At 44.3% G+C, this 24471-nt stretch overlaps 1 protein-coding gene across 1 annotated transcript; it reads left to right on the top strand.

Moving 5' to 3' along the window:
• Positions 1 to 15271: 15271 nt before the first annotated feature.
• EMC4 (ER membrane protein complex subunit 4) lies at positions 15272 to 22392 on the top strand. Its single transcript, XM_089579964.1, has 5 exons — positions 15272 to 15389; positions 16124 to 16232; positions 17458 to 17611; positions 18770 to 18927; positions 21526 to 22392. The coding sequence occupies exons 1-5, from the start codon at positions 15322 to 15324 to the stop codon at positions 21562 to 21564; spliced, it is 528 nt and encodes a 175-aa protein (XP_089436090.1). The 5' UTR covers positions 15272 to 15321; the 3' UTR covers positions 21565 to 22392.
• The last annotated feature ends 2079 nt before the right edge of the window (positions 22393 to 24471 follow it).

Here is a 24471-nt window from a genome sequence, read left to right as displayed (position 1 = left end):
GGGGTACCACATTCACCGCTGAGTTTCTGCAGCAGATTTCGCTGCACAGTCATGCAACCAACCGGAGGACAGCGTCATACCATCCTCAAACGAACGGTTTAACAGACGACTGAACAAAACGCTCGCTGACGTGCTCTCAATGTATGATGACGTCGCGCATAAAACATGGGACGAAATGCTACCCTACGTCACCTCCGCTTACAATACCGCGGTACAGGAAACCGTTTCGCCTAGTTCACGACCGCGAAGTAACCATGATGCTGGACGCTATGCTGCCCCATCTGGACGACGACAGCCTGCATGTTGATAACACCTTTCTGCAGCTCGCCGAAGGGGCCCGTCAGCTGGCCAGGGTGCGGATCAGAATAGACAACGCCGGGATGCTCTACACTATAACTTACGGCGCCGTCATGCTCGATACACAACAGGAGACCGTGTGTGGCCAGGATCTAAGCCGCATCTTTCGGGCCAGCAGGCAGTCGAGCACCATAACGTGGACAGTATTCATGGCGGTCGCCTTGCGCACACAGGAATTCTTTTTCTTCTGTTTAATTTTGATTATTGGTTTGGTTTATGGGAGTCTAACGTCCCAAAGCGACTCAGGCTATGGGGACACCGTAGTGAAGGGCTCCGGAAATTTCGACCGCCTGGGACACGGGCCTCTAGAATTTCGCCTCCATCGAAATTCGACCACCGCGGCCGGGATCAGACCCGCGTCTTTCGGATCAGCAGCCGAGTGCCATAACCACTAGTCAAATTATTAAGTCAGATTTTTTAACACTATAACCGCTAGTAATATGCAACAAGTTTCAAATATAAGCTTTTGCAGTGTTGAAAGAATCCTCTAGTGGCGCAATTTATCGATAACAGTGTTTTTTTTTCTCTCGGTCTGAAGAAAGGGCGGGAAACCATGAAAGGTACCAGACTAATCCTTAATTAACATAATATTAAGGTGTATTTGTTATATTTTCAGGGCCAGAGAATGTACGATAAATGACCGCGTTCCTACTTGGCTCCCGCGGTAATACAGGACGTACTGCGTTCGCTGCTATGGACTAGGGTGGCGCTGATGAACACTCTCAAGGTTCGCTTACACTACGCATAAATACGTCTGAAAGCAGACTGGACAGCCGTCGCCATAGCTCAGTTGGTAGAGCACAGGTCGCGAAAATCGGAGGTCGTGGGTTCGGATCCCACCGTCAGCATGTGGTTGTTTTCTCTTCTGCTTTTGTTAACCTCCCATTGATAAAAACTACAAAATTAAAAAGACATCCCTTATGCTCCTTGGTTTCAGTGACTGTTGGCCCCCATCATTTATGCCATAACGAGCTTCTCTTTCTATTCCATTTTCAAAAATGTTAAATTGTGTTGTTTAAAGGGTCTCTTAAGGGGCTCTCAACAAAGTTGTAGTATCAAGAATACCTTCCAGCAGGAATTTTTTTAATACGTTTTTCAGAAGCTGATTTATCTGTAGTCAAAATTTAAATTGCAGCTTTTTCGCACATTTCTCTCTCCTCTCGTCCTTGTCCGCCGCCCTCACCCACTCGACTCCACCGTCGGCTGCCGCGCCGTCGCGCGCGAGAGACGCGGCTGACTGGCCGCGGCTATAGTAGCTGCGTGACGTGTGAAAGAATCTAATAGCGCTACCGTGTTCCTTGTCACACGGGCGCGCTTAACCGCTGTTAAGGTAACCGCGGTTTTTGCCAACCGTGGTGTCTGCTGTTCACTCGGCAGACCAAACCGCGGTTACACCGTTAACCACGGTTATCGCGGAAAGTGCCATAGGCATCCGAGTGCGAAAAGCGCATGACCTTTCTCGCTTCAACAACATACTTTTTTCGCACAAAATTATGTTTCAAGAGCAACGCATTAAAATAGGCAGTGCGTAGAGGGCCGTCCGATGGCAATTTTAAGCAGCCTTCGGCTACCGTCCGACGGCGCAGCTCCGAGGGGCTCAACTACGCATTCTAACGCCGTAACGTCGAAAAAGGCTCGGTCCCTGCCGCATCGTTAAAGTAGGCGACAAGTTCGCAATGCTCGCAACACCGGATTCACGAGCTTACCGCAATGGTGCCGCCTGCGAGCGCGGCAGACGACGGCTCTCTGACAAAACTTGGGTAGGGCCTAGTTGGTACATGTGTGTCCCTGTGTCTTTCTTCGTGGTTCGTCATTTGATTGCGCATCCTTTACCTTCACGACGGCTCTCTGGCAGTGTGCTACTCCCTAGTCATGGCTAGGCCTGACATTTTTCGCATCGAAGACACAGCGGTCTGCGCTTTCACTCATGGCACTGCAGTAATTGCTAACCCACTGTCTTTTATTAAAATAAAGATATATGATCGATTTCAGCGACGCCTTAGTAGCGGAGCTGGCGTGCGTGCTGAGCTGGCGGCTGTATTCGGTACAAGTCAGCGATCAAGGAGGATTTAGTTTTGACATTCCCTTATCCTAGGGCTTATTTATACGAGAACGAGAAAGTTTTACTAGGTTTTCTGACGCTGGCGCCAGGGATCAGCCGTAGAGATGTTGCCTTGGCACGGACGGCTTGCGGAAGGCTTGGCGGTATACGGTGGTGGAGGCAGTGCCACAAGACGGCACCGTCGGACGGCACTGCTAATATTCTAGTTCACTTTAACACTGCGTTTTAAGACATCTCCAAATGCCTCTTCGCTTACACCGATCACCGCGTCACTTCGTTCGTTGCACACAAGGGGTCGTTGGTTTCAGTAACCAAGAACGGTGGCGTAACCGTGTGACAACGGCGAACCGGGATTAGTGATAATCGCAGTAAAGTTCGGTAACCTGGGTTATACTTAATCATAGTTAGACATGAAAAAGTCGCCGGAAACAGCTCGCCAACCTTTGCGCGCGATTGCGAGTCATCTGCTGCGTTTAGAAGTGTATTATTTGGTTCATGGTTTGGTTTATGGGGTTTAACGTCCCAAAGCGACTAAGGCTATGAGAGACGCCGTAGTGGAGGGCTCCGGAAATTTCGACCACCTGGGGTTCTTTAACGTGCACTGACATCGCACAGTACACGGGCCCCGAATTTCTACTCCAAAGAAATTTAGCCGCCGCGGCCGGGATCGAACCCGCGTCTTTCGGGCCAGCAGCCGAGCACCATAGCCACTGAGCCACCGCGGCGGCTTATTTGGTTCATATGTTCATGATAACACAATGTAGTGATTGAGCAAGTTTATGTACTCTCCACAGAAGGTGTTTCAGGGCCCCTTTAAATTTTTAATTAGTTTTAGGGAAAGGTTTACGAAACATTACAAAAACGTTAGAAAATTAAGGAACATTAAAAATTTAATTAATGTTTGACCAAAACAAAAATGTAACATTGTTGTGACGTTTCGATGCTAGCTGAGATAATGTCTACCTGATCACTGAAGGCTAGCTGAGTGAATTATGAAGCAAGGCTGGCCGGTGAAAATCCGCCAGAGTACGTATTTTTATGGCTATTTTCTTTTGCTCTGCGAACTGGGTACGATTTTGTTTGTGATGAAAGAGGCAGTGAAACTGTATAACCGTGCATTCACATAAGTTAGATATGTGCTGATTTATCTAAATATATCGCTAAATACCGCGTGTTCCGTGTTTCTCGGTCCGGGTTGTAAAAAATCATCATGCTCAAACTACAGCCTTATTTGGGCTCCAACCACACTTATGATGCTCTACGTTTCAGTGCGGATTCAATACTTCACGGGGTCAAACCCGACCAAGAATCGTGTGGCGTCCCTGACCTTGAGGGTGCAGAAATAAAATATATATTGCCGAGATTGGGTTTCGAACCCGCGGCGGCCCGAACAAATCAGCTTCGCTGGCCACTTCACGAGATCACTATACAGGGTGTTTCCCCTAAAAATTTACCCAATTTTTAAAAATAGGCTTTTTGAGTTAGAAGTGATCTTTTTCGGCATAGTGTTGTCAGCGGTGTAGTTTGGTTTATAGTTTGGTTTACGGGGTTTAACGTCCAAAAGTGACTCAGGCTATGAGGGACGTCGTAGTGAAGGGCTCCAGAAATTTCGACCACCTGGGGTTCTTCAACGTGCACTGACATCGCACAGTGCACGGGCCTCTAGAATTTCTCCTCCAAAGAAATTCTAGCCGCCGCGGCCGGGATCGAACCCGCGTCTTTTGGGTCATCAGCCGAGCACCATAACCACTGAGCCACCGCGGCGGCTGTCAGCGGTGTAGTGCATCAGAATACAGCTAAGACGTGCTAACTAGCAGGCTGTTTAACTAATACTGATGAGTTAACTTTCTAACTATTACTGTTAGGCTCCTTAATTATTGAGAGGCGTGTAGACCGTCGTAAGTAATATCCATAGCAGTTTTTAGAATTTAGAAAACGCGGTTACCCTCAGCACTGTAGCTCAACAAATCTTGGCTACATCGCGCCAAAATGCTTGCGCTTCCGAGATGCTTGCAGGCAAAGCAACCTCTCCAGTGCACGTAACTAGTCGAAATAGCCGAAATTATCTGGGCCGCAGGGCCAACGGTAACCGCATTTTCAAAATTTCTAAAACTGATATGGACATTACTTACGGTGGGCTACACGCCTCTCAATAATAAGAAATCTAACAATAGTAGTTAAAAAGTTAAATATTCATTATTAGTTAACCAGCCTGCTAGTTAGCGTGTCTTAAGTGCGGTTCCTCGGCGTCATATTTAATGAAAAGTTGTTGTGGAATGAAATCCTAAACTCTGTGCGATTGAAAGTTGCAGCTCCATTTTCATCATTAATAAATTTGAATCTGTTCTTTCCATTTGGTTAAAAAAACTTTACTTCGCGCTTGTACAATCCCATCTTTTCACTACTGGCTTCTAGTTTGGGGCAGCATATTGGACACAAATTAGAAATCACTCTTTTTGTTAAAAAAAAAGAGCTATTATTGTCTTTCCAGATATTCCATACCTACAGCCGGATACAACTTAAGTCTGCAGTGAAGCTCCGCCCACATTCAGCCTCCGCGCACAGAATCCCTCCACGGCGAAAAAGTAGACAGCTGCTTAAACGTTTCTTGTTACCTAAACAAGAAGTTTGTCACTAGAAAAATATTATGAGCTCTAGAATTTTGATACGTGGATTGTTCGGTTGAACATTGAAAAACTGATTTCGTTTACTGTTGCGATTGGGCAGCGGAGTAATACAAGACGCCGCGGACTACGGCCCAGTGTTAGCAACTGCTGTTTTTTTAAGTTGTATCCTACTAGTAGGTCTGTTCGATTCAGAACTGGTTCTCTGCACCAATTCTGAAAAAGTTCCGTTGGTGCCGACGCGGTGCAATTCCAGTTTCTTGGTGCCGGTGCAGCGCGACAGCAGCGCCACAAATCACTGGTGCGGAGATTTTCAATCGAGCGCGTGCACTCACGGGCCTTTTCGTCTGCTATCCGATGCTCGTGCAGGAGTGATCACGGTCCGTCGTGGTGTGTTGTGTTGCGGCGCGTCGCGTCTGTTTTTCGTGCCTCGTGTAGTCATGGACGACGAAATCGGCGAATCCATTTTTATGGAATTTTTGGAGTCGTCAGACAGCGAAGATGAGGAAGCAGACGTGGTGCTTTCTTTTGCAGCAACACAGTTAGTTCGGAAAGACTGCAACAGAATTTCCAACTACTACGAAAGCGTAGTAGCTAGGTATTTCAATTCAAGAGGCTGTTCAGGCTGTCGCGAGAAAGGGGAGAAACTTCCTTTAGTTGCCCATTGATGTTAACAAACAAAACGTCGGCTGCGCGCGTCGTCTGCTTACGCCGTCAAACGCGTGCACCACTATCCTGCACCTCCGTTTCTGAGGGTGCCGCGGTTCTTTGCACCGAAGCGGCACCACGACTGCACCAAAATCAATCGCGGACGGTGGTGCAGAGGGCGCGTGAATCGAGCGCTTTGGTGCAGCGCACCGTGAACCGGTTCCGGAGGTGCAGAGAACCACGGCTGAATCGAATGCAGCTATAGTCGGTTACAACTTAAGTCTGCTGTGAAGCTCCACCCACATTCAGCCTCCGCGCACAGAATTCCTCCATGACAAAAAGTAGTCCGCTAGTTAAACATTTCTTGTTACCTAAACGAGAAGCTTATCACAAGCAAAAAGAATATCAGCTCTAGAATATTGATACGTGGATTGTTTGATATAATTAAACATTAAAAAGCTGATTTCGTTTGCTTTTTCGATTGGCCAGCGGAGTAATACAGAATGCCGTGGACCGCGGCCCAGTGTTAGCAACTGCTGTTTTTTTAAGTTGTTACCTACTATAGAGCACGGTTCTACATTGGGGTAGCTTAAAGATATTAAATATTTATAAACTAATTACACTGCGGCTTGTCAGTCATGAAGTATTCCTCTGTAAAACAAGCAGTGTACTGCTTATTTTACAGAGGAACACTTTCACACATCATGCGCACTGAACAACACTGAAACTACCAGCTAAGAAATTATAGTACCAGGCCGCCCAGAATAAGAACAAATAGTGGTTCTCAAGCTACGCTGTACCAGGTGCACCTGGGGGGATGGGCCTCGTCAGACTAGCTATGCATTTTGCCCTCCCCCTCAACTATGTACACATGCTTGGATTAAACAATTTCCTACCTTCCTTAGTTGTGTTGTGATGTACCACACCGCTGACAGTGCAATGCCGAAAAAAGCGGTCTTCTAGCTCAAAAAGTCTCATTTTAAAAATTGTGTAAAGTTTTAAGTGAAACAAACGGTATATGCTATCGCTGCAGCCGATCACGCCTCGCGTTAAACTGCAACACTACCGTTGTTGTTGTTGTTGTTGGCCTGTCGCGCTGTGCATTGCATATCGTGGTCTTCACCAACTTCGATCTGCAGCGCGAACAGACTGTATCAGCTTAACTTCGATCAGAGCTTATAACCTGAGTCTAATATCGTCGCCAGACGTGCCTATGGAGTCAGACGTGCCGACGATCCAGCAAAGCAAAACCATGAGCTAATCAGGTTAAACACATGCCTTTGCGCGTCTATTCGGTTTATAACTACGTTAAAACCTTACCGCTTTTTTTTTAGAAGTAAATTAACATCCGAACTTGCCTGGATTATCTGGAATCGGTCAATAACTGCAGTCGACTGCGGCGGAATTTTCGTCGAGGCGAGCAGAGCCGCCTTTTTGAGACGCTGCGCCACTGGCGAACTACGAGGCCCACCGCCACTTCATTCATTCATTCATTCATTCATTCATTCATTCATTCATTCATTCATTCATTCATATATCGTTATTGACAATGATGATCTGAGACCTAAGGGGGAAGTGGGAGGTGTAGGTGAGGTTGAGTACGCCAAACTGCGAAACGAAGTCGAGCGGGCACTGAGCATGCGCTTTGCGACGCCACTGGGTCTCGGGGACCCTCCAGTCTCCGTATGTCTGAATGTGGAGGGCAGACGTGTAGCGGGCGCGGAGGCTCGGAGTGCCGGGGCAGGTCGAAATGAGGTGCCGTAAATCAATGTTACAGTCAGCAGGGCAACTGGGGCAGCTGATCCTGGTTAGACGCCATCGACTCAGGATGCCCGGTGTGCACGCTGCACCTGCTGACGCATTGCGAGCGAAAACCTGGGCCGTGTGAGGGAAGCCAGGAGGCATCGATGAGGTAATGTCGGGGTAAGGTCCCGCAATAAACCCCTCCGGTCATGTTTAATGCGGGTGATGACAGAGTCCGGCTTGATGATGTGGTAGGGAAAGCAATAAGGCTGATCCGAATTGAATGTAATCTGGTCGAGACAGCGCCGGCGGGCTTTCTTTAGTTGCACGCCAGCGGCCTCGTGAGCAGACCAGTGGACGAGCGCGTTGACAGTGGCTGAATGGCTGGTGGTGTCAAACGCCTTGTGCAGATCGACAGCTACGAGTATGTCTGGACGTCCTTTGATAATGATAATCTGTTTCGAAGAAAGGAAATGACGCAGTAACTGTCTCACATGTCTCAGTGGACATCTGAACCGCGCCGTAAGGGAAGGGAGTGGGCTGAGGGAGCCAGTGGGAAGGGAGTGAGCCGTAAGGGAAGGGAGTGAGCCAGTGGGCTCGGCAGTGCAGCCACGATGCATACGCCTCACATGCCTTTGCTGCTTTTTGTGCAGATGTCCGCTTGTCTTCTGCTGAACGCTGCAGAAGAACCCTACCCTGGAGACCAGTCGACAACGTCCCGCTTGCAGCTTGAGCTTCCACGCCAGACAGTGCCGATTCATCGCTGGAACATTCTGGACACACCGCCCGACGCACTGCACTCTTGCCCGGCGCTGCCTTTTCCCGATATGAATACCTCTGGCCACCACCCTCGTCATCACCTTGGACAACCACATCGCTACTGCCATCACTACTGCTCCTTAAAAGGCGGGCGGAAATCTACTCGGTCTCCAGTGGGCTCGGCAGCGCAGCCACGATGCATACGCCTCACATGCCTTTGCTGCTTTTTGTGCAGGTAACCAATCGGCATTCTTTGTACGCCCCGCGTACCTCTTACGCCGCATTAATAGTGCTGCCGAGCCCACGGTTTTGGGCTTCTGTTGCTTATGGCTACACCTGTTTGTTTTTGAATCTGCTTAAATTATGCGGTGATGTTGAAGAAAACCCCGGTCCCAACACTCGTTCCAACGATCCTAAACATTTATCTGACGTCTTAGCTGTCCTTGATGAAATCCGTGCTGGACAAGCATCTTTGCTAGGTGATGTTAAGTCAATTAAGGCCACACTATCGCAGAACGAAAAGACATTCGACGATATTAAAGAACGCCTCAGTAAAATAGAAAATGACTATTATAATCTTCTCGCGATGAAGGCGGTCGTTGAGGATGTTGAAGAACTTGCAGGGCAAAATGCTAAACACATTAAAGACCTCACGCAAAGAATTGATGATAGTGAGGACAGAGCACGTCGTTGCAACCTTTTGTTTTACGGCCATGACGACAGCGCGGGTGAAACGTGGGCACAGTCGGAGGAAATTGTTCTACGGCACTGCAGTACTGACCTAGGTATCACTTTGCAGCCTAGAGATATCGAGCGCGCACATAGAATTGGCACCAGTCAACCAAGCAAAAAACGACCGATTATTGTCAAATTCGCGCACTTCAAAGATAGAGACAAAGTGCTGTCATGTGCTGGAAAACTAAAGGGAAAGAACTTCAACATATCTGAAGACTTTTCACCCAGCACTCAGTTTGCACGAAAACAGCTCATTGCATTCGGCAAAGGCCAACCCGGTAAATGGAAACTTAAGTATAAAAAATTAGAAATTGACGGAAAAACATATATTTTCGACCAGGTCAGCCAAAATGTCATTTTACGACCTGCATAGCTACGGGCTAAAGCACACCAGAAATTAAATCCTAGCTGTCTTTCAGTTCTATACGCCAATATTAGAAGCATCATCCCAAAGCGTGATTCTCTTATCAGCCTCATTGCCACCACCGATAGTAATATTGTTGTATTAACTGAAACATGGTTAAATTCACTTTCCAATTCCGAATTACTTTCTCCCTTAACTAACTTTGATGTATTCCGGCGTGATCGTTCTGGTAAACGTGGTGGCGGTGTCCTTATCGCCGCACATAGCAGCCTACAGTGCACTAGCCTCGACATCTCCTGCCCACTTGAGGCTGTTTTTATCTCCTGTTCCGCTACTTTCCCAACCACAACTATAGCAGCATTTTACCGACCGCCAGATGCTGACAGTTCCTTCAATGCGCATTTTCATAACGCACTCGAGGACTTAACTAGGTTACGCCCCCATGCCCCGATAATAATTGTTGGAGATTTCAACTTCCCCGCTATAACCTGGACGGATATGACGCTAACAGCGAAACAGAGTTCTGAAAGTGATTTCGTAAATTCATGTCTCACATTTGGTTTATCGCAAATGGTACACTTCGCAACCAGGCAAACGCATACATCAGCTAACATTCTCGACATCATCCTCACGTCACACCCAGATAACTTCTTGTCGGTTTCGCAACTTCCCATGCTTAGCGACCATGTAACGATTCATGCAACTTATGAATGCCACATTCCAAATTGCGATAAAATTAAGAAGAAAATTACCTTGTACGATAAAGCCGATTATGGAAAAATTAATGAAGCACTCTGCGAGTTTTGTAACTGGTTCCTTAAATCGACTTCCACCTGCGCTCCGTTGACACCAACTGGAAACTTTTTAGGAACAAAATGCAAGCTCTTATCCATGCGCATGTACCTACTGTTACAGTAGCCGAGAAAACACAATCCCCATGGTTTGATAATACTCTGAGCCGTCTGTACAAGAGGAAAAAACGATTATTCCGCCGTGCGAAAGGGTCTTGTAATACAGGAGCTTGGAACAAGTATTACGATGCCGAAAAAACATTTGATTCCTTGGCAAAAGAAAGAAAACGATCTTTTTATTCATCTACCCTGCCTTCAATGCTACTTAAAAACCCAAAAAAATTCTGGAAACTTATTAACCCCACTTATTCCAAGCCCTTGTCTCTGCTCGACCATGATGGAACCACTGTACCAGACCAGGACGCTGCCCGAGTTTTGAATTCAACATTCTGCTCTGTGTTTACGCGTGAATCCGATACCACCTTACCAGTTTTTCCGTGTTTTGATCACCCTTTAATGCCTGACTTAATATTTGAACCTCGCGGAATCCTGAAACTTATTGAATCACTCTAATTTACTTCTTCTGCTGGTGTGGATGGAATTAATGCCAAAATATTTATTTGAAATACCTTACAGGCCCATTGGGCATTGTGTAAGGGGGGCGAAAAAATATAATACAGTGCATTAATAACCAAAGGAAATTAGTTAATACCAAGCACTTCTCAAGTATCATTTTATCTCATATCTTCCAACAGTCCCTTTCTTCAAGCACTGTTCCACAGGATTGGAAGGTAGGCAAGGTCATTCCAGTCCCGAAAAAGGCCCTTCACAGTCACCCAGTAATTATCGTCCTATATCTCTCACTTGCGTTTGTTCTAAACTAATGGAACATGTAATTCACTCGTATGTCGTAAACTTTCTATTATCTAATAATTTCTTTCATCCCAACCAACATGGGTTTCGTAAGGGTCGCTCTTGTGACACTCAGCTAGCATTATTCATTGATGATCTTAGTTCTAGCCTCGATAATAACATTCCCGTTAATGCCATATTTTTAGACTTTGAAAAGGCTTTTGACAAGGTTCCTCACAAACGACTATTTTTAAAACTTTCGTGTCTTAACCTTGATATGCGCATATATGAATGGATATGTGATTTCTTAACTAACCGCCATCAGTTTGTGTATGTTAACAATACCGTCTCTTCCAGGTCTCCCGTACTTTCAGGTGTGCCTCAGGGTACTGTCCTTGGTCCTCTACTCTTTCTAATATATATAAATGACATTGCTTCAAACATCTCATCTTCCATTCGCCTATTTGCCGACGATTGCATTATTTACCGTCCTATTAACAATCAAGCCTATGCTCATGCCCTCCAAACTGACCTTTCACACATAGAAACTTGGTGCAAAACATGGTTAATGTCCCTGAATGTGAAAAAAAACTTCGTTAATTTCTTTTCATCGGCGACGCACTTACCCAACTCCTTCCTACATACTTTGCGGTTCCGTTATTTCTCCGACATCAACATGTAAGTACCTGGGAATTAACATATCGCATGATCTTTCTTGGTCCACCCAGATCACTGCCATTACTAATGAAGCTAATCGTGGTCCTGTCTTACTTACGACGTAATTTGCCAGTAGCTTCTTCGTCTATTAAAACTCTCGCCTACATAACGTTGGTTAAAGCCGCCGCGGTGGCTCAGCGGTTATGGTGCTCGGCTGCTGTCCCGAAAGACGCGGGTTCGATCCCGGCCGCGGCGGCTAGAATTTCTTTGGAGGAGAAATTCTAGAGGCCCGTGTACTGTGCGATGTCAGTGCACGTTAAAGAACCCCAGGTGGTCGAAATTTCCGGAGCCCTCCACTACGGCGTCTCTCATAGCCTTAGTCGCTTTGGGACGTTAAACCCCATAAACCAACCAACCAACATAACGTTGGTTCGTCCCAAGCTGGAATATGCATGCGCAGTTTGGGACCCTCACATTTCTTATTTAACTAAAGCACTTGAATCAGTGCAAAACCGTGCAGCTAGATTCATCCATTCAGACTACTCTTATCATTCTAGTGTGACTGCCATGAAGTCAAGAGCTAACCTGCCTGACCTCGAGCTGCGACGCAAAATCTGCCGACTAATACTTTTCCACAAGTTTTATCATTTATCCCTTGCAGATCTAAAACCAGCTCATCACGTGTCTCCTCGCACCAGTCACAGCAAAGCCGTTTATCCCCCCCCCCCCCCCCCCCCGCGCACGCACCACTGCGCACCTTCATTCCTTCTTTTCCCAGACTGCAGTAGACTGGAATAGCCTGCCTGCCGATGCCGCACTCCACACCAGCACTGTCCATTTTAAAAAAGCCATTGAAAATGTTCTGTTTTAAACCCCATGTCATTCATTTCAGATTCATTTTGTGTATTGTTTCCCCTCATGTAATACCCCTATTCAGGGGCATTTGAGGTGTACAAGAAATAAATAAATAAATAAATAAATAAATAAATAAATAAAGAAGGGAATGAAAGAAGGAATAGGTGCCGTAATGGAGATATCCGGAATAATTTCGACCGCCTGGAGGTCTTTAACGTGCGCTGACATCGCACATCACACGGGCGCCTTTTGCGTTTCGCCTCCATCGAAACGCGGCCGCCGCGGTCGGGTTCGAACCCGGGGGCTCAGTAGACGAGTGCCTTAACCGCTGCGCCGTTGGCGTTTTCTGTTCAGGCTAGTGTGGAGCATGTACAGTTGTTCTGTGTTCCTAGTTGAGGCCGGAAGCCAGTGTGGAATGGCTGAAAATAACTTGAATAACACATGCTGACGGGGTAGTTGATGTTGGATCATATTTTCAGCATCACGAGTACATTCGAGGAAGGAAGATGCGGACAGGAACGAGCGCTGAACTAACAACTTTATTTGAGAAGGCCGCGGCCAGTACATATATAGCCTCAAGGCAATGCCCACCAGGGAAGAAAAAAAAAGCAGTGCACATGCCGGCAGAAATAGGTCTCCTGTCCGCCTCTTGAATGTGCTCGCGCTGCTGAAAATATGAAATAACTGGAGGTCTCAATGTAATGTAAGAGTCGAGTGGCGATCGTGCGTTCCATCAGCTTGCAGACACCTACCCCCCCAGGACACCTATGCACCCATCCTGTCGACCGACTTGACTGGCATTAACGCCCCCTTTGCAATATTTGAATTAGAATATGACCTCTCAATTCATGAAAAACAGCGCTCCTGGTAAAGACGGCATCGCATATGCTCCAGAACGCCAGCATTACTAAAGGGAAATTACTAGACCTCATCAACCATCACTGGTAAACAGCACCTTACCATCACATTGGACGCACTTGGTAGTCCTGCCCATTACAAAACCTAGAAAACATCTCACGCAACTTGCCCCCACTCTGAGCCGCGACATTGATTGTCTCGATTAGATAGCGCAGCCTCTTCAATCGGCTGCCCTGCTCGCCGCCGATTAGTAGACTAGATGCTAAACGCACAGCATTGTAAGCTATCTTGTGGTCGGTATTTTAGCCTGAACAGGCCAGTGCTTATAGTGGCCATTCGCCGCATTTAGCTGTTATGTGTTTGCTTGTGTGTGAATCCTGCATGGAGGAAGGAATTCCTCCACGGAATCCTGCATGGAATCCTGGCACTTAGGTCACGTGACCTTGTGACGTTATCACAACGTGCCCACCGGATTGTTGCTCGAGAAAAGAAACCTGGGTCTCACAAGCCCCATCGGTGGCAGCACCTATCGCAGCTGAGTGGCTCATTGACCCCCGATTTTGGTGGCATGGTTTCTTCTCTACAATGATGCAGAAGACACTACTATGCATGAATCACCATGTGGTATTCGCCTACTACCCCTGTATAAATTATAATCGAATTTTTCTCTCATGTGGTTTCGGTTACGGTTTCAACAACCGAACGATGGCTATGACGTCAGTGTGGTCATATGTCACGTGGGGCATGGAAAAACTGCGACATAATCGTTGCTTCATCGTTTTAATTCACTGCAATGCTGAAGCCGGCCTTCATCAAGAGCCGGAATGACAACGAACGTAGAAGAAGAGGTTATATTTCAGTTTTTTTCATGCCTAAGTGATCTACAACCACACTTCGACGTCAGTCATCGTTCGACTGTTGAAAACGAAACCGAAACAAAACGAAAAAGAAATTTGATTATAAATTATTTAGCACATGGTAATCCATGTATAATAATTCTTTACGCATCGTTACAAAGAAGAAAACACACACTCGAACGATAGGTGTCTATACTTCTTTGACCGAAGTGCACTGCTAGCGCGCCTAATTCGCACTTGGCCTAATCAAGCTAAATCATCCATAATTTTTTTACATCCCGGAACCCCCGATGGTATACGTACTACCACTGGTGGCAAAAGTAACAGACCTCCCCCCCCCCCCCCCCCCCCCCCCCCCCCCCCCCCCCCCCCCCCCCCTTCCAAGTTTCGACCGTGCCACTCTACGTAGGGGCGCCACTTGACAAAGCAATTCTGGTATAGTGCCTGGAATATACAGTATATTCTAGGCACTGTACTTAAAATTGGTTAATTGGTTTTTGAGGAAAGGAAATGGTGCAGTATCTGTCTCACATATCTCAGTGGACACCTGAACCGCGCCGTAAGGGAAGGGAAGAAGGCGGGTGTGAAAGAAGAAAGAGAGAAAGAGGTGCCGTAGTGGAGGTCTCCGGCTTAACCCCCTTGGTGCTGAAACGGGCACGGGCCCAGAGTTAATATACTGGGCCCACCGCGCCGGTCTCGACGCCAAAAGTATTTTGTCTGGTTGCGGCCCCACGCATAGTGGCACGGATCGGAACTTGGAGGGGGTCTGTCGCTTTTGCCTCCGAATGGTACATTGCGGTTCTGTCCCTTGTTGAACGCACTTTTTTTTTTTGGCGTTACTGCGTTGTTAATTAACTGTCAAGCAGAAGATTTATTTTTTATTTTTTTCTGTGGAGTACAACCTGTACAACTAAAAGCATCGTTTATAATTGTGAATAAAACAATGTTCAAAACCGAAACTGAAACCTTTGTAAAAAAAATAACCTTTGAGCTTTACATAATCTTTTAACAAAATAACCGTGCTCCGAAAGTTTTAGTGTAAATTTATTATTTGTATTTTTAGGTATAGTTATTAGTTTCATAAAAGTTATGTGCTGACAGGGGGAGACTTTGGCGCAATTTTTGGTCCCCGGGCTCACAACATTGCAATCAACTTAAAATGGCTGCAAGTTTGGGCAGCAGAGCTCCGGCGAAACGGCATAAATGGTCCTTCGCGTCTTCTCAGAGGTAATTATTATGATGTTAACACTTTGAGGTGTTTTTCTTTAACACTAGTAGCTATGTCCAGTTGAACGTTTGTTGCTGTAGCTTCTGTTTCCTGCCAGTGGCTGTATTTCTCCACTCACAGGCACAGCTGAGCTCGTTTCGCTGATGACGTTGCGAAATAGTTGAATTACCGCGCATTTCAGCTAGGATTTTACCATATTGAACGTTTCGCTCGTAAAAAGCTAGCCTTTACATGGCGTCTGACTCAGTCTGCTAGCCGCCGAGTTCAAGCATGAATCTATGTCACTAATGCTGTGAAATAAGCCACCGCATAATCACCTAACACCAACATATTTTCCGTATCTAAGGTAGATTGAGCTTTGGCGAGTTCGCCTGTTTCAAAAGCGGGTGACATTGCGTTGAATTCGCCGTGTTGCACTTTCGTGTCAGTACGTGCTATCAGGCCGGTGGGAGCTGGTTTTGTTTCGTGTGCTGCTTTCTATCTCGCAACGCGAAATCGCGTATATATGTTTGCTGGGAAAACTAGGCGGTAAAGGTCGTCGTAAATGAACAGTTGTCGCTTTGGTAGCGTGAATGGTGTTTGCCCAGTCTCCATGTCGCACTTGTCGGTAACACCTCGTACAGTACAAGATTTTGATATATTATGCGCTCCCTAAGCAGCGCTTTTTCATTTCATATATGCATTTTGCCTGAACAGTGCTCTCTGACTATAGCTGCGTTACATATTTCTTCAGGCGAACTGACAAAGTGACAGAACTGGCGTCACCGCCGGGCTACAGTTCGTCCCTAGGACAAGGACATAGCGAAGCAAGTCGTGAGACAGAAGCAAATCTCATTGTTAAGGTGAGAGCAGTCCTTTTAAGTGTGCATTTCAGCGAATTTATGTTGTAGCTAATAACGCATATTGCACAGAAGTCACATACATATAGCATTGAGTACGGTTATGTTACAATATGCACAAAACTGTGCGTGAAGAAATTCATCCTCAGAACTTCTTCTCTCATGTTGTTCCGGTTTCAGCAGATGAATGATGGCTGTGATGTCACAGGTAGGTTTGAGATCATGTGAGGCATACAAAATCAGTGTAGTAAAATTGCTGTTTCGTCCAGTTCACTCCAACTCTTATGCTAGCCTGCCCAGGAGCCAGAATGGCAGTGAGTGAAGAAATGGTTCTTATATTACCGTTTTTATATACCTGAAATGATCTAAAACCTTCCTAAGGTGTCACAGCCACCGTTTGAATGCTGAAACCAAAACTGGAACTGAACTGTATGGCACACCAAATTCAAAGTTCAAATTTTCAATCAGAAAAAAATCTTATTAAAATTGTATACCTCATGCAAGTGAATTCCATGTTGTGACCCATGTTTACTAATGTCTAAGCATTATTTTGAAGGAAAAAGTATGCAAAAAAAATATGGCATCTAGACCTATTTAGAAAACAAGCCTCACAAATGTTTAACTCCAACGTGGAATCCATGTGTAATATGATGTGTTTTCATTAAAACAAGCATACTCTTGTTATGTGGGAATAGAAACAAAATGCCATGTAACTTGAAAAAAAAGCAGATGGTAAGGGAGTCTATAAAATACTCTAATGTCAGAATTTTCCAACCACAGATTTATTCTAGCTTAAGTTACTTATGTTAATGTTTCATCACGTTGCTTAATTTGTTTGAATTGCGTATGCTTCTTGCACTGAAAATCAAATAATGTGACAGAATCAGATGTCAGAATAATGTGACAGAAAATCAAATTGAATGACAGAATCAGATGAACGGGGCTTTTTCACATTTGGGCTCTTTCTCTTGCTTGTCTGGCAGATGTGATGAGACTTTATGCGTACGTTCTGAAGACCTGAATTAGAGCGATGAAATCAATGTCATGTTTCACTAATTTCACCACTCTAGTGCATTTTTCAGCTCCTTGTTGTAGCTGTTATGTAACTGCTTGCTGCAGTTTTAATTTCTTGTGTTTATTTAAACACTTGAAGGGCAGTTGGTCAATATATATATTATTGTGTGCATTTTCAGAGTCTTTTTTTCTGACTTGTCTGTATGTTTTACAGAAATCCTGGGACGTAGCTTTGGCCCCATGGAAGCAGGTGCCTATGAACCTTTTCATTATGTACATGGCTGGAAATTCTATCTCTATCTTTCCAATCATGATGGTCGGGATGTTGTTTTTGAGACCTGTCAAAGCACTGTTAACAATTCAATCAAGTAAGTGTTTTGTGTCATTATTTATGGTGCCTTTTCTTACTGCAGTAATTTGTTATTAAATAGTCAGTGAATAATTAGTGTGCATGAGAAAAAGAAAGGTTACGACTATGGAGACTAAATATACCAAGATCGAACATTGTTTTCATTTTAGCAAAAATCAAAATTCCACTTGAAACTCATTCAGTGGTACTGTAACAAATACTTTTCCATCCAAATGCCATTTTACCCTAAATTTACAGTCTTGTTGCAAGAATTCAAGCTCGAATCATTGCTGCTCTATATAATTTAAACAAATTTCGAAACTTAGGCCAACTATGTTCGTAGTATATTTAGAAACCACTCAGTTTAAGTGTTCCTTCAATTAATTCATACCCTTTGCCATCTTATGCAATGCAGAGTGGGAGTTTTACAGACAGAAGCTACTGTGAGATCAATATTTGTAAGAGCTTGGCATTCATATGTGAAAAGCACTTTACTGAATGCAAAACCAACCACTGCCTTGGGCAACATAGCCATGAAAACTCACTTTTGATTATCATTTGACAGTTTTTAAGCTTGAGGATCATGTTCTGGAGCTTTCCATTCTGACCGTGACTTCATGACACATGTCCTAGTGAGTAGAGGAAGCAATCTCTTGTAGATTGTGTGCTAGTTTCATCACACCATCTGCCATGAATGTCTTGAAGCATGTGCGTTTGCATTATTTTGACCACACGTAGTACTTACCCTGCTTGACTGAGCAGTACTATACACACAAAAATGACGAGCGTTATGAATTGGATGCAGATCTCGTCATTTAGATTGTTGCCTTGTTTTCATTTATATTTAAACAACGTTTGGTAGTACAGACAAACCATGTAATAACAAAAGCCGTAGGTAATAAAATTCTCACCTTAATTAAATGCATCTGTGGTGCATATGAGTGTCTTGAGGTTCATTGCTTATCTTATGTGCAGTTGAGTGAAGGCCTTATCTAAGCATTTTGTCCAGCAGTGTCCAGCAAGTTCCTACTGTTGTTTTCTGGAACATCTTTGGCTCCACTTTGTTAGATCACGTAGTTATAGAAATAATGCTCTGTCAAGCTTTACATGTCAGGCAATTACAATGAATGGTATCTTTATGGAGGGCTTCCATTTTTGTGTTATATTTTTCATGCAGCATTCAAGATGATTGAAGGGGGCCAAGCTATTCTTCAGAAAATAGTCTATCTTTTTGGCAACCTGGCTTGTCTGGCCTTAGCTCTCTATAAATGTTCGTCAATGGGACTACTGCCAACACATGCTTCGGACTGGCTGGATTTTGTAGAGCCTCTTCAGGTGAGTTTCCTTTCATATGAATGGTAATTATTTTTGTTTTATAGTACAGTGGAATATTTCTAATTCACATTTAAGTTGCAGAGAACTGGCTGTAGGAAAAGGATAATTTGAATTAGTGGGAGCTGCTGTCGCATGCAATTTGCTGTGTAAGAAAGCAGCTGTGTTAAGGGCAATTACTACGAATAAATGATGCAGCACAACTACAAAGGCTGCATAATCACATTGAAGGGGTAAAATAAAATATCAGTTATTTTGATCTTGTTTGTTTGACTGTTGAATATTATTGGCTGATCTACTTCTATGTGCTGCTTCTGCTTCCCTTGCCATACGACAAAGTTCTTTCTAGTATCAACAAGCCCTTTTCAAGCATTATGGTTTATTTCACTTAGAATATGGGAAGAAAGCAAAATTATAGTTTCTGAATGAAAAAAACTAGAGTTGTGTATGGAGAGCTGAGCAGTAACGGCTGTTCGAGGTGCTGTTATAGACTACTGGAGGGTTTAAATAGCTTCTCCTTCATCTCATAACTTTGGAGGAGAAATTGTAGAGGCCCGTGTTGAATTTCTTTGCCGAAGAAATTCTAGAGGTCCGTGTACTGTGCGATGTCAGTGCACGTTAAAGAACCCCAGGTGGTCGAAATTTTCGGAGCCCTTCACTACGGCGTCTCTCATAGCCTGAGTCGCTTTGGGACGTTATACCCCATAAACCAAACCAAACCAAATCATCTCATAACTTTAGTTAAAGTGTGAAATATGCAGTGAGGTACTTCAGTTTTCCATGCTGCCGTGAAAGCATCATACCCTTCTCTTACTGCTCAGTGCCAACATCACTTGCTAAAGTTCCCTTGGATATACAAACTGTTCTGCCTGCAGTGAAAATTTGATTTCGGGATATCTTTCTATAGAGGCCATTGTATGCACATTTTCGCTTGTTAACAAGTACATGAAGGTAGGAGTAGAAGTCTTGCTCACCTTTGAGCTCTTGAACTTGGTGCACATTGGAAACCTCAGTGCTGTCTTATGTTCCTGCCTCAGTGGCAGCCAGTTTTTTTTTTTTTTTCTTTGGCAAAGCCTGTTTGTTGTGAACTTGTTGCTCTCATAATACATAGAGTCGGAAGTTTTTCGTTTGTTGCTTTTGTTATCCAAAAGAAACCTGGGGCCATGTTTTGTAATGTTCTATTTCATTTTCCTTTCTTCTGGCCCTCTGTCGTTGGTACCATCTGCCTTGACCTACGTAACTGTCGACCAGTACAGAGGACTAAAAGAAAGGAAAGCTACACCAAAAAATACAGCCCTGGAGGTTTGCCAGGGGCTGCAGTCTTCTGTTAAATACTTAGGTAAAATGTAGGGGTTTGTCATGCTCAGTGGTGTCATTACGCAAGCCTGCTTGCCAACCTTTTTTTTTTTTTACAGGCATGTGCACATGCTTGCTTTGAGGCCCACATTATGAAAAAAATTTTTGCGCTTTCTTTTTGTGTTAATGATGCAGTAAAGCCACTGTACTAATGGATCTTGTTGCACTTGCAAGAACGTTCTAGTCTTGCAAAATTCAAATCAGATAGACAGCACCGCCGCGGTGGCTCAGTGGTTTTAGTGCTCAGCTGCTGACCCGAAGGACGGAGGTTTAATCCCGGCTGTGGCGGTCGCATTTAGGTGGTGGTGAGATGCTAGAGACCCGTTTAATGTGTAATGTGAGTGCACATGAAAAGAACCCAAGGAGCTCGAAATTCTCCGGAGCCCTCCACTACGGCATCCCTCATAGCTCAAGTCGCTTTGGGACGTTAAGCCCCATAAACAAAACCAGATAGACAAAGGAAGAGTTTTGAAATGATCATTCCAGCATATTCTTTTATTTCATCATGAAAAAAAGTTCGAAGTTGCATAGTTGCTAATTTTTAAGGAAATCTGAGCAGCAGTGACAGAGCCCTGCCTAGTGCTCCTTTGTGGGCACGTTTTAGCTGTTAAAGCTGAGCTCTTGGAGAAGACCAAGAGACTGAATGTCTTCATTCGTGGTTCCAAATTCTTTTACCTGTGTATTTGCTGCTTACACTACAGTGTTTGCAGAAAATTTGTGTGACACTCACTCACAGCTTCGTGAAATCATTGTAGTCTTAATGTTTTCAAAGTTAGCTCAAATCAAAATTAGTTAGCATTTTGCACCCCTGACTAATACACACATTCAGAGAAGTTTTGAAGGCAGTTGGAACTGTTCAGAATATTAAGGGTCATACTGATGAGGTTCTGTTGTACAAGTCTTTGAAGCAATCTTAAATACTAATTACTGTAGCTCTATCTGGATTCAGTGTGGAAATATGGTGCCATGATATGTTTATATAGATTGCTAAGGCTCCTCAGAGAAGGCGAGAAAGTGTTTTAACAACACCTTTCAGGGAAAGATCCCACAGTGCATCAAAGTGGGATGCACTTTCAGTGCACTGCCACCATAAGTGGAAGTATCTAAATGTTCACAGGGCATAAAAAGAATCTGACTTTCATTTGAGGAGATAAACCAGAAGTACTGAGAGTCGTTTCTTTGGTTGTGGTGTTCATGATGCGCTACTAGTGGAAAGATGTTTCATGGCCTCCAATGTCTTTTCAGAGGATTGAGCATTCAGGAGGAGGCATCATATTGTCATGAACCAGTGAACTTGGCCACGACGCTGATCGAAGCTGTAAACAAAGTGCACATGCCAGGACTGAATGTCTGTTTTGTACTGTTCGCTTCTCCTGTGTGCATGTTTTTGGAACAGTATGCATCCCACATCTTATGCACATACATCAGCACTCTTGCAGCTTTTTGTGGCTTATGTCAGGCGTTACACTAACGCCTTTTTTGCCATTAGGGTGCTGCATGGCCTTGGCCTTTTAACGCCTGATGGACAGCATGTTTTCTGTTTTACTGATGGTGTGATGGTTTTTTCCCATATGTATTCTACATGCGGAAAAAAAGGGGAATCAGCCCTGCACAGCTTTCATTGTTGCATTTTTAACTGGACCTATATATGGAGCTTTCTGGTGTTCACTTGTAGTCTTTAGGCTTTGTACAGCTTTGTAGGCTTTGTAGGCTTTGTACAGAGCAGTATCAGTGATGGCATCAGCATAATGAGTGCGCATTGTAATGTGCAGCTCTGTTTTAGTGCAATTTGCTTAACATTGAACTTGTGCAGATGTCAAGTTAAGAACTGTTAATAGATGTTATAGACGATATGTTTTTTCGTTTCAGATTGTAAGTGTTGGGCATGCAGTTTTTTAGTAAGATGCTTGTCGTTGATGAGATGGTAGGAGCCAGAAGGTGCACGTGTATATTGATGACAGATGTACAATATGAATTGATATATCAGTTTTGCAGGGACTGAAAGAAATTGTATACATTTTGTTGTCATCATGGAGGTGTATAACAGGCCTGTCACACGCACACACCTGCCACTTTTGAAGTGAATAAATGAAATGATTTGAGTATCCTTGTCATTTTCTCCTGTTCCCTTCATTTTGGTCGCTAATGTTCTGAATGTACAGCTTAATCAAATCTGCACGTTTCATAGACCCATGGAAGAAATAGTATTATATTGCTTTCACACGGGCACTTTCGATTGGGATTCGATTGGGATTCATTTTGGATGCTAATGTTCTGAATGTGCAGCTTAATCAAATCTGCACGTTTCATAGACCCATGGAAGAAATAGTATTATATTGCTTTCACACGGGCACTTTCGATTGGGATTCAATTGGGATTCATTTTGGATGCTAATGTTCTGAATGTGCAGCTTAATCAAATCTGCACGTTTCATAGACCCATGGAAGAAATAGTACTATACTGTTTTCACACGGGCAGTTTCGATCTGGAGCTAGACAATCTGAATTGAACTCTGTGGAGACCTGGCGGCACTACGCAGCCAGTTCAATCATGATCGAGCCAAATTTTGCTCGACCCCACTGCGATTCCTGAAGCGCCGTTGAGGACTGTGAATCCCGGCTCAGGACACCACCAAATGTAAAAAAATAATGGAACATGCAGAAAGGTAGTGTTCTGTAAAAGCTGTGAAATTTTAAAATAGTTTATTTTATTCAATGTAGCTTGAGTTCCAAAATTGTGTTCATACTGTCAATGCTGCCCGCCTGCCTGGGCAGTAAACAAGTGTACTAGCAGCCACGTGCTTGAGCCAGTGCTATGGTGTTTGGTGTGCGTTTGTGATGGAAGCTTCTGTAGTTGCCATACAGCCACAGGATTTTTCATCCGAAGTGTTTTTGTTTGCTTCTCATTCTTACGAACCCACTTGTTAGCTGCTATTTTACTACCACGCGGGTCCAAAAGACGCTGATTCGACCCCAGCTGTGGCGGTTGCATTTAGATGAAGACGAAATGCTGGAGGCCCATGAACTGTGCGATGTCAGTTCACGTTAAAGAGCCCCAGGTGGTTGAAATTTCTGGAGCCCTTCATTAAGGCATCCCTCATAGCCTGAGTCACTTTGGGACGTTAAACCCCCATAAACCAAACAACCACGTGAGCATTCATTGCCACCTCTCTAGCAGTCCAAGTCGGCGATTGGGATCGAGTGAATGTGTAGCAGCGCTGCATGTGGAGTGCGCTCAGTTGGGATCGGGAGTTCCTGTGTGACAGCATTAAATTGATAGGCCCTATGCCTTCAATATATTTTCCATACATTGAGCTGTCTTCGTTACCTATTGCTTCAAGGACTGCTGGAAGTAAAGCATTCATATATGTTTAATTTTCAGTGCCTTGTGGTCTGTCTGCTGTACAGGAAATATTTCAGGGCCGTTTCCTTTATTTTTTTACATCCAATGTTTGCTTTTCTGTAATCCTTTTGTAAGAGGATTCATGAAATCGATGCGATTTTGATGTGGTACTTTCATGGCATGGCTCATAACTTAAATATTGAGACGTGAAATTTGGTATGTTCGGGTGTTTGGCTGCTGACTGAAAAACGATGTGTAATACTGTTTTTTTGGCCAGTAACATTTAGGAAAGTACATGAGCCAAAAACAAAATGGTCATCCAAAGAGAATTTTTTTTGCCTGCTGCTTAATTTGTTGGGCTTCTTTTTCCTTTCCTGCAGCCCTTGGTGAACTGTAAACATGGCAGTTGTTGGCATCCTCTAAGCAGTGCATTGAGTAGAGTTGTGGAGTTTTTGTGAAATTTAGTGGCTTCTATGGAAGCAACATCTTTGAAATGGTTGTGTTACCATCTTGTAGCTGAAAATAACGTGCCATATGCACTTGACAGAAACTTGTTCTTTAGTATCCTTCTGATAATAGAGTTTTGCTTAGTTGAAGCACATGTCAGATTCCCATTTGTCTGTTGTATATGCATTGTAGGCAAAATAAAAGATTTGTAAGAACATGAAAATAAGGGTGGCAGGACCGCCAGCAAATCTATTTGCGAGTTGTAGAATTGGTGCTCTTTTGTCTCTAGAAATGCTAGCAAGTTGTGTTTTGTTCAGAAGGGCACAAATAATAATACTGCCCACCACTTGATTTTTGCAAATGGCCTAGAGGTCATGGCAAATTTCAAATTACACAAATTAA

Source organism: Amblyomma mixtum, chromosome 3 (genome assembly GCF_055824585.1).
Source record: "Amblyomma mixtum isolate Tamu chromosome 3, ASM5582458v1, whole genome shotgun sequence".
NCBI lineage: Eukaryota > Metazoa > Arthropoda > Arachnida > Ixodida > Ixodidae > Amblyomma > Amblyomma mixtum.
Note: the sequence above shows the minus strand (reverse complement) of the source record. Positions and strands in the feature narration are given on the sequence as shown.